Consider the following 16,492-nt stretch of genomic DNA (forward strand, 5'->3'; position numbering starts at 1 on the left):
AGGTAGCTAGATCTGGAAAGGCCTTGATCACCACTGGAAGTCATCAGACGATTGGTATTAGAGGGAGGTCTTTCAAGCGGCATTGTGGAGAATAATTAGGAGGGGACAAGGGCAGGTAGGTAAATACTCATCATTTCTGACTTTGAACAGGGAAGTGACATAACCAGATTTTTTAAGTAAAAGGTCACTCTGGCTGTTGGGAGGGAAAATAGACCATGAGGTGTGGGAGGGGGATACGGATGGAAGGAGTGAGACAGGGAAGGAGCGATCGTAGCCTTCAGCTGATAAACAGGTAGAGGCACCTTGTCTTTAATCGATTCAAGAATTTTTTGGTCTGGTGTCTATAAAAATATTTCATCTTTTTTATAATAAAATATTTGGGGAAAAAAAAGTCTTTGCCAATTTGCCAGAAGCTTTGATGTGCTCGCCATCCCTTTGACAGAATGCTGTCACTTGAGGTTCCCTTCCTGGGTGGAGAATGTGCACACTGACATCGGCTTGTCCTCGTGGTTCTTCATGTCATTACACCTTAGCTTCTGGTATTCCAGTCATATACGTTGTGGGTGCTACAGTCTTCGATTTCGGATTTCTTTTCGTTGTGGGAGTCCTGTTTCGGTGTGTACGTCCTGTTAGACAACAGGGTAGCTGCAATAGCATCAAACACCGTAGGCATTTACAAACTCGCTTCGTAAGTTGATGGGTTTGGATTCTCGGTTGCACTGCCAGTGAGTTTGTCATCGTACGGGAGTCCCCCCTCCACAACCCCAGCCCTCATCGGCTGTTTCGGTGACCCATGGTCAGTCACAGTCCAGCAGCAGGTGGTGCTCCTTGTGGCGTATTGCTAGAAGGTCAAGTAGTAGCCTAACGCTACATCCCAGTGCCTGTGTGTTCACCTCCTTCATCTCCTCATGTGGATGTTTTGCCGTCTCACTTCGTCACTAGGGGAAGGGTGAGTGCAATACGGTGAGATACTTTTACAGAGAGAGACCCGTTCACATAACTTTTGTTGCACCATACGAGTATAATTGTTCGATTTTATTATCAGTTAGTGATTCTCTTACTGTGCCTGATGTATAAATGAAACCTTATCACAGATATGTATGCACAGGAGAAACCATAGCATCTATAGGGTTCAGTAGTGTCTGGTTTCAGGCATCCGCTGGGGGTGTTGGGACATGACCCTACCCAGGATGGGGGGGACCACATACATAACAATATTGGATCAAACTGGTGAGAGGCATGAAAGGCTCACTTTGACGTAAATGATTAACTTTTTCAGGGAAGACAAATTACAGTTTAAACAGCATCTCAAGCTGCAGAATATTCAGTGTATGATAATATCTCCAGCTGGAAAATATTGACACGGTCCAAAAAGGGGCAGTTAACTGCATATTCCACTCAAGTGTTTGGAAGTTTTTAAGTAAGGGAAGAAAATGCTTATTTATACTTTCACTGAAAAGGTACAGCACAGGTTCTAAATTTTTGTATTTCTCACGAATATTTCCATAGTCTGTAGAGCAGTTAGGGAGCGTGATGCCGTTGACAATGTACCTGACTGTCCACTGCGTCTGTCACCGTGCTGTCGGGGTAAGCGCTTGAGTGATTGTGAATGGTTAAATGCGATACTGAAATTTCTTTTTTATATCTGTTTTTTAATAGAAAATGCATCAGACGCAGATCTATGGCTCCTGAATAGTTGTACTGTAAAAAACCCAGCTGAAGACCACTTTAGAAACTCCATAAAGTAAGTGGAAGTTGTTTTTTCCCTGTTTTTAAATAAGTGAAGTAAGAACTTCAGGAAATCAACTTCTAAAAAATTCCCTAATAATAGGGGTGCCTGGGTACCTCAGTCAGTTAAACGTCTGACTCTTGATTTCGGCTCAGGTCCTGATCTCTCCTGATTCGTGGGTTCGAGCCCCGCATCAGGATCTGTACTGACAACGTGGAGCCTGCTGGGGATTTTCTTTCTTCCTCTCTCTCTGCCCCTCCCCTGCTTGTGCGCACTCGCTCACTCTCTCTCAAAATAATAAACTTAAAAAAATAAAAAGTTCCCTAATGTTATACATATATATATAGTATATTTATAATGTATATTCATATATACATATATACACATGTATGTAAATGTATACATATATATGAAATTTAGTATGTATCAAAAAAAGTATGAATTGGAGTTTTAAGATTATACTGTTTTGACTTTACGTGATAAAGAATATAACTTTAATGTGGACTTTTCCCATGGGTGATTTGAATATTTGTTGAGTAGTAATGACGTCTTCTTCTCAGGGAACCCAGTCTACACTTGTTGGATCAACTCAAAACAGTCTTTCCCTCTTTTTTCTTTCCTGCCCATTAACATTGTTCTCGATACTAACGATGCCTGGCCTTGAGGGGAGTGAAGTTCAGTGGAGGAGAAGGGCATCTAAGTCCTTCTTTCTTTTGTTCCTTCACGTTCAAGTGAAAGAAGTATCCTTTTGCATATGTGCTCTATATCTCCTCCTGTTCACCTTCTTGGAAACCTTGGTTTATAAATTATGTCCTCCTTTTCCTATGTTTTCAACGTCTCTTCATCTCACTGGTGCCTTTCCATGGGTACTGAAACCTCAGGTCTGATTAGTCCCAGGGCCCCCTTGTAGCTATCCCTGCCCAGGACTCATCGGTTCCGGGGCCCCCTTGTAGCTGTCCCTGCTTGGGTCTCATCGGTTCCGGGGCCCCCTTGTAGCTGTTCCTGCCCGGGTCTCATCGGTCCGGGGCCCCCTTGTAGCTGTTCCTGCCCGGGTCTCATCGGTCCCGGGGCCCCCTTGTAGCTGTCCCTGCCCGGGTCTCATCGGTCCCGGGGCCCCCTTGTAGCTGTCCCTGCCCGGGTCTCATCGGTCCCGGGGCCCCCTTGTAGCTGTTCCTGCCCGGGTCTCATCGGTCCCGGGGCCCCCTTGTAGCTGTCCCTGCCCGGGACTCATCAGTCCCGGGGCCCCCTTGTAGCTGTCCCTGCCCAGGTCTTATCGGTCCGGGGCCCCCTTGTAGCTGTCCCTGCCCGGGTCTCATCAGTCCCGGGGCCCCCTTATAACTGTCCCTGCTTGGGTCTCATCGGTTCCGGGGCCCCCTTGTAGCTGTCCCTGCCCGGGTCTCATCGGTCCCGGGGCCCCCTTGTAGCTGTCCCTGCCCGGGTCTCATCGGTTCCGGGGCCCCCTTGTAGCTGTCCCTGCCCGGGTCTCACTGGTCCCGGGGCCCCCTTGTAGCTATCCCTGCCCAGGACTCATCAGTCCTGGGGCCCCCTTGTAGCTGTCCCTGCCCGGGTCTCATCGGTCCGGGGCCCCCTTGTAGCTGTCCCTGCCCGGGTCTCACTGGTCCCGGGGCCCCCTTGTAGCTATCCCTGCCCAGGACTCATCAGTCCCGGGGCCCCCTTGTAGCTGTCCCTGCCTGGGTCTCATCGGTCCGGGGCCCCCTTGTAGCTGTCCCTGCTCTGGTCTCATCGGTACCGGGGGCCCCTTATAGCTATCCCTGCTCGGGTCTCATCGGTCCCGGGGCCCCCTTGTAGCTGTGCTGCTGCTTTCCTTCTTGTCTTTCCAGCCAGACTTCTTACATGCTCCACCTCTCCACATCCCGTTCTTACTCAGCCCCCATGGGTTTTTCTGTCAAACACATCAAATGAAATATATCAGACATATATGAAACATGTACAGTTTACATAATAATAAACATAGCACCTATATAGCAACCACTCAGTGTAAGAATTACAACATTGCCAAGACTTTAGAAACTACCACGTGTCCCTTTTTTGTATCCTATCCCTAAGAAGTAATCTTTACCTTGACTTTTGTGAGTTGTTCCCTCACTTTTATTAGTAAATCTACATTTAGGTAGAGTATCGCCCCAAACAACGTGTGGTTTAGCTTTGTCCTGTTTTGAACTCCATTTGTTGGACTTACTGATGTTAGAGATTTGCTTCTTTTCCTCAGCAATAGGATTTTAGATTTATCCATTTGATGGATATAAAATAACTGGTCCTTCTTACGTTTCACTGGATGGATTTGTCACTGTTTGTTCATCTTATTATTGATCGAGTACTGAGTTTTCCCAGCGTTTTGCTTTTATGAACACTGTTGCTCTGAACATTGTGAACATGTTTTCTGGGGCACACAGGCAAGCGTTATTTTAGGATACGGACATAGGAGTTGACTCACTGGGTCACAGGTGAATGTGTATTCAAATGTCAGTAATGTCAGACTCTTCTTCCTGAATGGATGTACCAGCGTTCACTGCCTGCAGTAACGGGTGTGCGCTACGTTCTTGCCAGTTCTCCATATAGTCAGACTTCTAGGTGTTTGCCAGTCTCGTGGGAGAGGTGATGGCTCACTGTGGTTTTAATTTCCATTTCCTTGATTACTAATGATGTTGAGCATCTTTTTATATGTTTATTGGCCATTTGGGTCTATCTTTTTTTGTGAAATGGCTTTTCAAATATTTTTTCCTGTTCTTTTTTTTACTGTTTGTGGGAATATATTATATGTATTCTCTATACTAATCTTTACATGTTGTATAGGCAGCAGACATCAATTGTAGCTTTTTTTTCCCCACTTCCTTTAATGGTATCTTATGATGAAGAAAAATTTTGGATTAAAATTTATTTTTTTCCTTTCGGTCTGTGCTCTTACTATTTACGAGGCTTTTCTTTACCTCAGAGTTAAGGTATTCTGTAATCTTGTTTTCTAAATGTCTCCTCTTATACTTTAAGTTTATAATCCATCTGTTGTTAATTTTTGTTGTATGGTACCAGGAAGGGGGTCCAGTGTCCTTTTTTCCCCCCATGTAGAAAGTGAATTTTTTTCAATATCATTTACTGTTTTTTAAAAAAAATCCATTCTTTTCCTTTTGTGTATGTATTACTCACTCTGATGTTGAGTGTCCATAGATGTTTGGGTCTGTCCCTGGGATCTCTGTGTGGTTCCATTGATCTCTTTCTTTCTTTTGGTGCTGTTCCACACAGTGATTGATACAGCCTTATATTAAGTCTAGATATTTGATATCTACCAAGAATATCTTGGCTTTTCTTTGCCCTTTGTCCTTCCACATAAATTTAGTATCAGATTCTAGGTTCAACAAGGAAGAAATACTGTTGAGGTTCTGATTGTGATAAGATTGAATCTCATGGTGACTTTGAGAGGAGAATTGGCATCTCTACATTTTGAGTTTTCCAGTCCACGAATAAGGTATCTGGGCCTTCTTTGACTCTCCGGGAACGTATAATTTCTTCATATAGTACCTGTACTTGTTTTAGATCTTTCCCCTTAACAGTGTAGGGACAACCACATTATTCCAATATCATTTATTATTATATAAAAAAACATGTTATTTCTCCTTGTATCTGTACAGTATTTATTTTTATACTACTGTACAAGGTATTTTAAAAGAACTATTTTTCTAGCCATGTTTGCTCTCTTGGTCTCTCAGGATTAATTCTTGCAGCAGTGGGAAGGATGGTTGGGCGTAAGGACAAGTACAGCTCAGGAGTCCGTGGAGGGCAAGAGTTGCAATAGTTTAGGAGCCGATGACCTCATCTCACATGGAGACGCTCGGGTAAGGAAGGAAGGAGTTGACTTAAAGAAGAATTCTTTATCCTTTCAACATTGATGAGTAGGACTCTAAGACCACTGGCTAGAGTATAATGGGGAATGCCAGACGGGGAGTTCAGTTGGAGGGAAGACATGTTTTGGTTTGGAACAGGCTGTATTTGAAGTCACAGCTATAAATACTCTAATAAAGTGATGATCCTATTTGATCTTTATTGAGTGCCTTCTGTGTGCTGGGCACTGTTTGGAATGCTTTGCCTCAGTGGGATATCACCTAGCTTAATTTTTGCAGTCTGTCACTGAGTTGTGGCTTACAGCTTTATTCCGCTTTTCCAGATGAGGCAGCATCTGTTTTCCAGAGGAAGTTCTGTAAGGCCGTTCAGTTCCCAAATGGTGCAGTTGGGATTGTAACCTAGGCAGTCTGACTGGAGTCACTGTGTTCAGTCATTTTCTTACTGTGCCCCCCAGATAGAGCGGTCAGGGAAGCGTTTGTAGGACTCAGGCAGTCATCAGAGGGACCAACACTAAGAGACAGAGTTTATACTTTTTGCATAGAAGTGATAGCTGAATGTGATGGTATACTCAACTCAGAAACTACAGGAGGAGCGGGGGGTGGGGGGCCACTTGCACTGCGGTGGGGAACAGAGGAGGGTGGTGGAGATGCAGGGTGGCGCGAGGGAGTGGAGTCACGGTGGGGAGCAAGCCGAAGATGATGATTGCCAGATGCTGCTCGTTTTCAAAGTATGCTTTTCATTTTATGAGAAGTCGGTCATGTCCCCAGGTTATCTACTCTTTCCTTCTAGGAAAAGGTAAATAAGATGTAAGGGTATTTTCATGCTGTGGATACCCCCTCCGTACAGAACCCAGAGGATTTGGTTTCTGTGATTCTGTTTTGTAATGTAGCTAATGGCTGTGCTCCTAGACTGTTTGTAGACTCAGATATAACGTGTGTCAGTGGGTTTTGTCGTATACACGGCTGTGTTGTGAATGTGGTTCCCAGGAACGATGCGGTGTTGGGATGATTAAATGAAGTCATCCCAGGAGAAAACCGTCTTTAAACACTGGTGGCAGCAAGCCCACTCCTTTAGTGCACTCTTCTGCTCAACTGAAAGAAAAATGTAGAAACAATATTGGAGGTGATTAAGTAGCGTTTTTTTTCTTTTAATGGCTTTAAAGGCTTTTGGTAATCACAACCAGTTCTTGTTAACATAAAGCCTATGCCAGTATTTGATTTGTTTCCAGAATAAATATAATCCGGTAAAAGACACAACAATGCTGAGGAAACGCCAAATTCAAGTGACATTTTTATACATGGAGAGACTCTCAGTGATGTCCTGCTTGTGTCAAGCCTCATGCTTTACTTTGCTGCTTCCTCCCTTGTCGTCACTATCTCTTAACAGAGGATGGGAGATGAATACTTTATGCACTCTGGTACACCTTGAGTCGTCGACACTCTCCTTTATGCACTCTGTTACATCTTGAGTCGTCTACACTCTCCTTTATGCACTCTGGTACACCTTGAGTCATCTACACTCTGTGCACTGTTAACACCTTGAGTCGTCTACACTCTCCTTTACTCACTCTTACACCTTGAGTCGTCTACACTCTCCTTTATGCACTCGGGTACACCTTGAGTTGTCTACATTCTCCTTTATGCACTCTGTTACATCTTGAATCGTCTACACTCTCCTTTACGCACTCTGGTACACCTTGAGTCATCTACACTCTGTGCACCGTTACACCTTGAGTCGTCTACACTCTCCTTTATGCACTCTGTTACACCTTGAGTCGTCTACACTCTCCTTTACGCACTCTGTTGCACCTTGAGTCATCTACGCTCTCCTTTACGCACTGTGTTGCACCTTGAGTCGTCTACACTTTCCTTTATGCACTCTGTTGCGCCCTCAGTCGTCTACACTCTCCTCCAGTCTCCTGGCTTCGTCCTTTCCCTGTCAGTGTCCTCTCTTGAATTCATTTTCTTTTTTTCTTCTTCCTTTCTTTTTTTTTTTTTTTTTAATTTTTTTTTTTTCAACGTTTATTTATTTTTGGGACAGAGAGAGACAGAGCATGAACGGGGGAGGGGCAGAGAGAGAGGGAGACACAGAATCGGAAACAGGCTCCAGGCTCTGAGCCATCAGCCCAGAGCCCGACGCGGGGCTCGAACTCACGGACCGCGAGATCGTGACCTGGCTGAAGTCGGACGCTTAACCGACTGCGCCACCCAGGAGCCCCATCTTTTCTTTTTTTTTTGATGATAGTGAGACGACATTTAAATTCAGGAGAGTCCAGTAGGTTTTTCCTTCTTCCTGTTCTGCTTCACTTAATCCCTTCTGCTCAAATTCAAAGATTTACAAAGATGAGCTGAGACCTATTTTTTTTTTTTAATCTAGATCTTGTACGAATAACGATTGCTTCACTTTGCCACTCATTCCTGAATGTGATCATTTCTGATCTTCTGCTTTTGTTTCTCTCCCATTGTATTTTTGGTATTTAATAATTGTTTGTCTTTAATTACTCATCACCTCATATTTATGTCTCTTGAGTCACCGAGGCAGGAGTAAAGAGAGATAACTCTAAGGGATTTATCTACTGTATTTTATGTCATTAATACCATAAATATTAAGATTCATGAATCATTGATCTCATTGATTAAAATCCATGAATTGTGAAATCCTAATGAGACAGTGGTAGACTGATTTTTTTTTCCCCCTGGTGGTGATGGTCAAACTTCACAGTATACACAGTATTGTAGGCAGTGTTATTTAATGTTGGTCAGAGAGAATGTGGCTTAAAATTATTTGAAAGTCTTCATTTTATAAGCTAGTGCTGATAATATAGCATTTGATCTTTAAATAATTTGTTAATCTAGTTAATGTACCCGATACAAAAGTGCACGTCTATATTAATCTGTAGGCTGTGCTGCTCAGTACTTTATACTGGCTCTCTTCTAGTTGATCTAATTATTAAGGTTACAGTGTTTGTGTTACTGGTATTCAGATTGATAAGCGAGTGGGAGTTTTAAGTAGCAAAAATGAAGTCGAGTGATTTTGGTGGGGGGAGGCTGCTTTCTGAACTTTGAAATCTTAAATGCTGTTGCCTTTGCTGGTTTTGAAAAAAATCACTAATGAGCCCCATGTTTTGTGATAGCAGCATATTGGATGTGTGCACTTTCCTCTTGAGCATTTGCTAGTTGCCCTGTCCTTGTTTTATTCATTACACCAGTTTGATTTAGACAATATGGCCTTTAACTTGAGGGGCTCTTGAAAAAGATCAAAAGTTTCAAAAAAATAAAATTTGCTCTTAATGAGAGTATCAAATAAGAAAACTCCTTTGGTTAATGCTTTATAGAAATGTGGGATCTTTTCTATGCCACCTAAAGGAGGTCATTCAGAGGCTGGTGAAAATAAACACATCTTGTGTGTTCTATATAAATGACAGAAAGAATAGCCAGCTTGCTTTGATCATATGGGCTGTCAACCTCTTTTTGACCTGGTGCATGATTAACCCAAACGGGCAGTGTGGTTTTAGCCCTGCTGATAGTGGATAGACCAGAGTCACTGGTTCTTTGAACCACCTTTGCTATAGAAATAAATGGTAATGTGGAAGGGAAGGTTTAGCTATCTGAGTGAAATTACTTGAGAGAACAATTGGAAATCTGAGAAGGAATGAACAGAGAAGAAAACGGTTGAGACAGCGGCTACTTACTTTGTATAACATCTTTTTGTCTACAGGACAGCTCCTTATATAGCATTCTGTTGATAGAACACAGAAGTTATTGGATGGTCATTCCTATTATGAAGTCATTTTTTTGCTCTATGTAGATTTAACTTGGAGTTCTTCTTCATAAAGTTGAGGATGCAGCATAGTATTGTTTGAACGTGAATTTGTACAATGTTTTAAAAAAGCTAACCTATTAAGAACAGAGAAATGCTTGGCCTTTCAGTTAGTAATTATCCAGTTTATAAGAGAATAAAGAGCTTGACTGATTGTGTTGTTAACCTAGATTCACTAGTAATCAGGTTATCTTTTGGAAGAGAAAATTAACAGTAGGTTTTAGTTTGGCCTTACAGAAGTTGTTCTGTGAAACTTAATTTTTGGAGCGCTGGGGTGGCTCAGTTGCTAAGCATCTGACTCTTGGTTTCAGCTTAGGTCATGATCTCACAGTTTGTGAGTTCAAGGCCCGCATCAGGCTCTGTGCTGGCAGCACGGAGCCTGCTTGGGATTTCTCTCTCCCCCTCTCCCTCCCCGGCTTGCGTGCTCTTTCTCTCAAAAAATAATAATAAGTAAGCATAAACTTAATTTTTAATACTGTACATTGTCTATTTTTTTTTTAACTTTGGTGTTTCAATTTTGGCTTTTCTAGTTGTATGCGGTGGTTTCAGTTCATTGTCAGTTTTATGTCCTTAAACTGTCAGTGGCAGCTGCCTGAGTATAATTTTACCAGGCACAGTCTCATTGCTTCAGTTTTCCTTGCTCACCAGCGCGTTTCCCTTGCTCACCAGCACGTTTCCCTCCATATGGAATGTTAGTTCAAAAATAGTGGACTGTTTGACTTCGTATGTCCTGGATCAGCTATGGCCTCGTGAGGTTTTTGTCCCTGAACAGTGCCGTGCTTAGTATGAGCTGACATTTCTTCCTCCCATTTTCTCATTTCCTTCACTTGTTCTGATACCGTCCGTGTGCCGATGACTCTCACATTTCTGTTTCTGACTCTCCTCTCCCCTTCCAGGATCCAGACGTGCATATCTGACTGCTTCCTGGACTTCTCTGTTGACATGACTCATTGACCCCTCCAGTCATCATGTGGAAACCCATGTTATGTACCTCACCTTCCCCCCGCTCCCCCACGCTGGTGTTTGCACTCATGCTGTCCGTCTTATTTGCTTGCACGGTCATCTTCCAGATAGTCTGTGAGTTTTCTTTGATTCTTTTCCTTCTAGAATATCTTTTCCTTTCTCCTTTTAACCCTTCTTCCTCCTCTTTTCTTTTTTCCTTTTTTTAAAAAAAATTTTTAACATTTATTTATTTTTGAGAGAGAGAGAGAGAGAGAGATAGAGACAGAGACAGACAGTGACAGTGTGAGTGGGGGAGGGGCAGAGAGAGAGGGAGACCCAGAATCCAAAGCAGGCTTCAGGCTCTGAGCTGTCAGCACAGAGCCCGGTGCGGGGCTTGAACTCGCAAAACTGAGCCGAAGTGGGACGCTTAACCAACTGAGTCACCCAGGTGCCCCATCTTCTTTCTCTTTACTTTCGCTCGCTTTATTAGTATTTTTATTCCTTATGTGGTAATAAGTGTTCCTCTTGGAACCGGCAGTGAACCACTGTGTTCTCTTCAGGAGTCGTCAGATTGCCGCGAACTGGACACATATCTTTTGAATGTAACCCTCTGCCTCCATTCCTGTTGTTAATGTTGTAGTTACCGTCCTCAGTATCTCTTGCTCATAATTTCACAGGAAAATTTTAACTTGTTTTCAGCTACTTTTCTGGGCCAGTCCATGTTCTCCTTTCCTTCACACCCCGTAGTGGTTCCATCCCAGCTATAGGATGAAGGTAAAATTTCTTAGTGTAATAAGGTCTTTAAAAAAAAATCTTTCTTGCCTCCCTCTCTAACTTGTTTTCTTGTGGCTCCTTAGACTTCTACTTTTCCCGTACGTTATATGATTTTTTAAACACATCATGTGTTTGCACGTTTTCTTCCCTTTCCCTTGAAAATGCTCCCCCTTTCTCCCAAATGCATGCACGTGTGCATGTGCGTGCACTTGCACGCACGCACTCACACATCCACACACTCCTGTAATCCTGCCTGGCAACCTGTTCTTCATTTGGAACTCCTATCAAAGGCAGTATCATCTGGAAGGTCATCTCCCTTCTAACTGCCCCCCTTACCTCCAAGGTCCACCGAGTTAATCACCCTCTATTCTCTGCTACTTCTTTATCCCGTACAAACATCTATTGTTGAATATTACATTTTATTATTTGTTTACATGTTTGACATTCTACTAGATTGTGAGTCTTGAGGTCAGGTTATTGACCTCAGGAAAATTCTTTTTTTATGGAGTTTCTGACCCGCTGACTCTACTGTGTAATGATCTTCCTTTTCTTGGGACACAGAAACCATTAATAGACTGCTTGTCAACTCTTCTAAGAATGGTCCCCCAAGGCCCTTGTGAATCTCTTGTTGGAGACAAGTCTGTATATTTGCAAAAAGGGGAAAAAAAATTCTAATTTTTGAATATCCTGTTAATGGACCTTCTTTTTAAGAAATCATGCTGTTTTCTTTTTATGTTTTCCTTGTAAACTAGGAAGAAACCTGCCCCATGTCATAAGTGAGGTAGGAAACTTGTATTGGTCACTGTTGCTGCACGGTGTCTTTCCAGAGAGAGTAGGAAAGGGGGTAAGAATTCTTTTGTTTTAAATTTCAAGGTTTTGTTTAAATTACAATTAACATACAGTGTAATATTGGTTTCACGAGTAGAATTTAGTGATTTACCACTTACATACAACACCCAGTGCTCATCACAAGTGTCTTCCTTAATGCCCATCACCCATTTAAGCCATCCTCCCACCCAGTACCCCTCCAGCAGCCCTCAGTTTGTTCTCTGTAGTTGAGAGTATGTTTAATGGTTTGCCTCTCTCCCTCTCCCTTTTTCACCCCGATGTTCACTTACTTTGTTTCTTAAATTCCATATATGAGTGAAATCATATGGTATTTGTCTTTCTCTGACTTCTCTTAGCATAATGCACTCTGGCTCCATCCATGTCATTGCAGATGGCCAGATTCATTCTTTTTATGGCCATTCATCAGTCAGTGGACATTTGGGCTCTTTCCATAATTTGGCTATTGTTTATAATATTGCTATAAACATCCGGGTGCATGTGTCCCTTCAAATCAATATTTTTGTAGGCTTTGAGTAAATACCTAGTAGAGCAATTGCTGGATCATAGGATAGGAATTCTTGGAGTAGTCACTTGGTCAAGCTGGCAGAAGGCCACCTGTGAATGACAGGACTTTGTTCTTCTTGCCAAACTAAGCTGGGCCAACTTCAGGACCTTGACCATTGGCTCAATTGAAGCATCTCATCTTGAGTCAGAGGGTAGGAAAGAAAGGTGTAGATAAAAACCTGGTAATGTTTGGTCTAGAGTTTGACACACAATTGTAATTACTTGATACATATTTGTACAGTTAGGTCGAACTGATTCTTTCTTTTTGGGGAAAAGAGGTTAGCATCATACTGTCTGTGCATCAGCAAGTCATTGTTAATGTATTTACTCTGGTTAAATATATAAATTATATAGCTATATTAATACCATGGCATATATTTTGCTTTTGAGTATCAAATTGTTCAGTTTCACCAAATGAGCAGGAAACAGATATACCACTGAATTAAAAAAACAAAACACAAATCCACACGGCTGTTGCAGGGGAGGAAGCTGAAACGTTGGTAAGGTTGACTTGAGAAAGGACGTTATGAGAGAGGTCAATTAGTAAGATGTATGTGCACGGGGATACTGGTACAGACCACATTTTTGTGGATACGTTGTTGTTTAGGGGTTAGGCCTTATCATCGTACCACGTGTGGATTTGTGTTATTCAAGTCCTAAGTCATGGTTCTGTTTAGTCTATTTTCTGTTGTTGCAAGGACTTTATATTTGGTTTTCCCCATCAGCGAGTCTGGGGTTAATAATGGTGTTGGAGGAACATGCTTTCTGGAAACATAAATGGAAAACTCTCTGTTGATTCCTAAAGATTTTGACCAGTTCCTCGTTACAAGGTTTATGTTACTTGTCCCCTAACCAAGGAAAAACATGGAGATGAATGGGAGTTCAGGGATATTATTACGTGGTATATCCCAGTGAGAAACTTGATTGGAAATAAAGGAGAACGTGTATTTTAGGGTTGAACTTCTTCTGGTAGACTTGAATAAGGCAAAATGAGGGAATAAACTCACAGTTGAAAGATTAGTCACTTATTTTGCAAATCAGGAACAGAAAAAGCAGTTTAGATGTAGTAGGTCATTTTAAAATGCAAAACTGAGTTTTTGTAGTTATCTACAATCTTTTTGGAGAATAGTATTTTGCATATTTCATGATTACTGTTACATCAACAGTTGCTTTGTTTTTGCCATTTTAAGCAAGAGAGTAAGTGAAAGAGGTCAGTGTATTATGTACTGGCAACAGCTGGCTGATAGCGTTGAATACTTACGTAATTAAATATATGTGTTGGCTGTTGTCCTAACAGCTCTGTAGGTGGAGGCCCCAGAAAGCATGCAGAAACTTGCTTTAGCAGGATTAAAGAAGAAATCAACATGATCTGGGCCCGTGCTTTCAGCCAAGAGTGATTTCCTATTGTTTTGGTTTCAAAGACATTCTACTTATTCTTGGTGTGTGTGTTTATACAACAGAGAAAAGGACTCTTGTGTATTTTTTTCTCTCCTTATTCTGTGCTCTAAACGTAAGAAACATAATCTTTCTTAAATTTTAGGCACTCAATGGTATTGTTTAATAACTGAGAATAAATGAACTAAAAAAACATAGGACCTTTAAACCTATAAACAGGATATTAAAACATCACGTGTTAACTGTTGCTGTCCCTTGCTTATGGTTGCACTCAGGTTTAGGTGTGCTCCGGGCCACTTTGAAGGGTTACCTCGATTTTAGACTATATTAAGGCATGGTTGTCTGCAGTCATGGAAAATTGGAGAGAGTGGTTGCGAAGGGGAAACAGGATCCGTAGGTAAAATGAAACTGTGCTTTTAGCTACTAGCCTTATCTGTGGAGGCAAATCCTATTCAAAGTGCCCTATGTTTATTTCTCTTACTGTTTTTATAGCTCAAGGGCTGAGGCCAGTCCTTAAGGCACTTTTGAATACAGGCTTTGATGGCTGGATAGCAGCTCTGTGGGTTATTAGACACAGTGCTTGTAGACATAGTCCGGCATAGGCTGTGTGTGGCTGTCCCATATGAATAATCCTGTATTTACCCATCTCTTGATGTGCCTGTACTCCGTTTCAAAGTTCCTTAGGGGTAGCCACTATGTGTTTTATCTGCATCCTGACACCTACTAACTGTGGTTGACCATGACGGTTGAACAAATGAATGAACCAAACCATACGTTTTGCTTTCTCTCTAGGTTTATCCTCCTGACCCCCACCACCCCCTGCCTCTGTCAGAACGAGAGTGTTCCCCTGTAGCTTTTCATAGAACTTTTTCTGTATCCCTGTTTTCTATTAGGTTGCCTTACTTAGAAATTAAGTTTGGCTGTATGTCCTAGAAAACTAAAAAAAATAGAGGCTTACATAAGATGGGAGATTTAGTTTTCTTCTATAATACAAAGTCCACAGTTAGGAAGTTGCTGGCTTTGGTTTACCAATTCGAGCATGGAAGTGCCAGGTCCCGGCAGTCTTAGAGATCTTTCCATTGTGGTGGAATGTCAATGCTCCTCTGCAGCCATTATATGTGTTTTCTAAAAAGGAGGAAGTACCGAATGGGCGGACAGTGCCACTTGACTTTGTCCCTCCTTTAAAGGGGCTTTGTAGGAAGTCCCACTCAAAACTGTGTGCTTTATCCCAATGGCTGGAACCGTATCAGATGACTTCTCTATTCATAAGGGAAGCAGGAAATATATTTTTATTTATTTCAGACTGGTCATTGTTGTTCCCAACAGAATTGGGGTTCTGTTGGTAGGGGAGAAAGGGAGTACTTTATCTGGGGGCTAACTTGATGTCACTGCTGTAGATGTAATCTTTGGGGCAAAATACGTATTTTGTTTCTTATTTGTCTGGATCCCTGTATTAGATTATGTTCTCAATATGGACAAATGACCCTTCTTTCTCCTTTTTTCTTTACTAAGAACATTTAAGAAGCAGCATAGTTGCCATTTGAGAACTTTTCCTCTTTTTGCTTACCCGGACCTGTTTCTGATGATGTAACAACAAAATATACAGGAAAGAGCTCATGGCTTAGATGTTTGCACACACTAAGGATAATGATAATGATGATAATAATGATAATGAGTAATTGGGATTTTCAAATACCTTCTGCTCCTAAGATGTACAGTTAGCATATTTGAAATGGAATCTATAAGGACAGTATCTCATTGTTCCAGAGACTCAGTTTTAAGATATAATAATTCTAAACCTGTTTTAGAAACTAGAGATTTTAAAAGAATTTAGTAGAAAACAAAACTAGTGGAAGACAAAAGTAGGGTCGAAAATGGAATATCACGGAAGGTTTTAACCAATTGGAAGCCAGGTTGAGACAAATTCATTCTATAATTAAATATTAGAAAATGTTATTTTATATAATTCTAAAAAGTTTGTTTCAGCTGAGAACAATGCTGCTTTTCAGTAAAATGGAAATTCAGTGTTTTACACCTAACATGAAAAAAATGGAGAATTAGAAGTAACCACTGAACATCTAACCAGTGGGATGAGTCCAATAAAACTTGCTATAGATTTTCTGTAGTTTGGTGCCATTGGATATTAGAGGAAAGTTAAGGGTATCAAATTCTTCTCATGGAATGCACCCGAACATTGTGCAACAGTGCCTTTTTGTGTCCCTGCACAGATACACTGCTGAACCATTGTTGTGAACTGCCCAGACACAGTTACGTCTTAATGGCCTATTCTTCAGTGTTTTTCTTCTTTGCTGAATGTGTGCGTGCGTGCGTGTGTGTGTGCGTGCACACGCGCGTGCTTGTCTCCTCAGTAGATACATTGAGAAAGAAACTGACAGAATCACATGATAGAAACTGCTCTGGGAAAACTACAAATTAATGTGTATGTCAAAGATCTCTTTCACAGAATGTTTTAGAATCAACAGCTCGTCCTTTGTGCCAGGCTGTGACGTGTTTTCTAGCTCGTAAATTTCTATTCTCTTATATGAGGGGTCAGATAAGAAAGTTTACAGCAAAAGTAAAAAGTTT

The 16,492-nt window shown here is 41.7% G+C and overlaps 1 protein-coding gene across 1 annotated transcript in view; it reads left to right on the forward strand.

The window, feature by feature from the left end:
• Positions 1-16,492, forward strand: part of CDKAL1 (CDK5 regulatory subunit associated protein 1 like 1) — a 664,701-nt gene that overhangs the window by 112,072 nt on the left and 536,137 nt on the right. Inside the window, exon 5 of the mRNA XM_047101748.1 lies at positions 1,660-1,744. Within this exon, the coding sequence (XP_046957704.1) occupies positions 1,660-1,744 (85 nt within the window). The remainder of the gene's footprint in view (positions 1-1,659; positions 1,745-16,492) is intronic.

Source organism: Lynx rufus, unplaced genomic scaffold (genome assembly GCF_022079265.1).
Source record: "Lynx rufus isolate CCGP_SWC_20201006 ecotype Redwood Valley unplaced genomic scaffold, mLynRuf1.p SCAF_6, whole genome shotgun sequence".
NCBI lineage: Eukaryota > Metazoa > Chordata > Mammalia > Carnivora > Felidae > Lynx > Lynx rufus.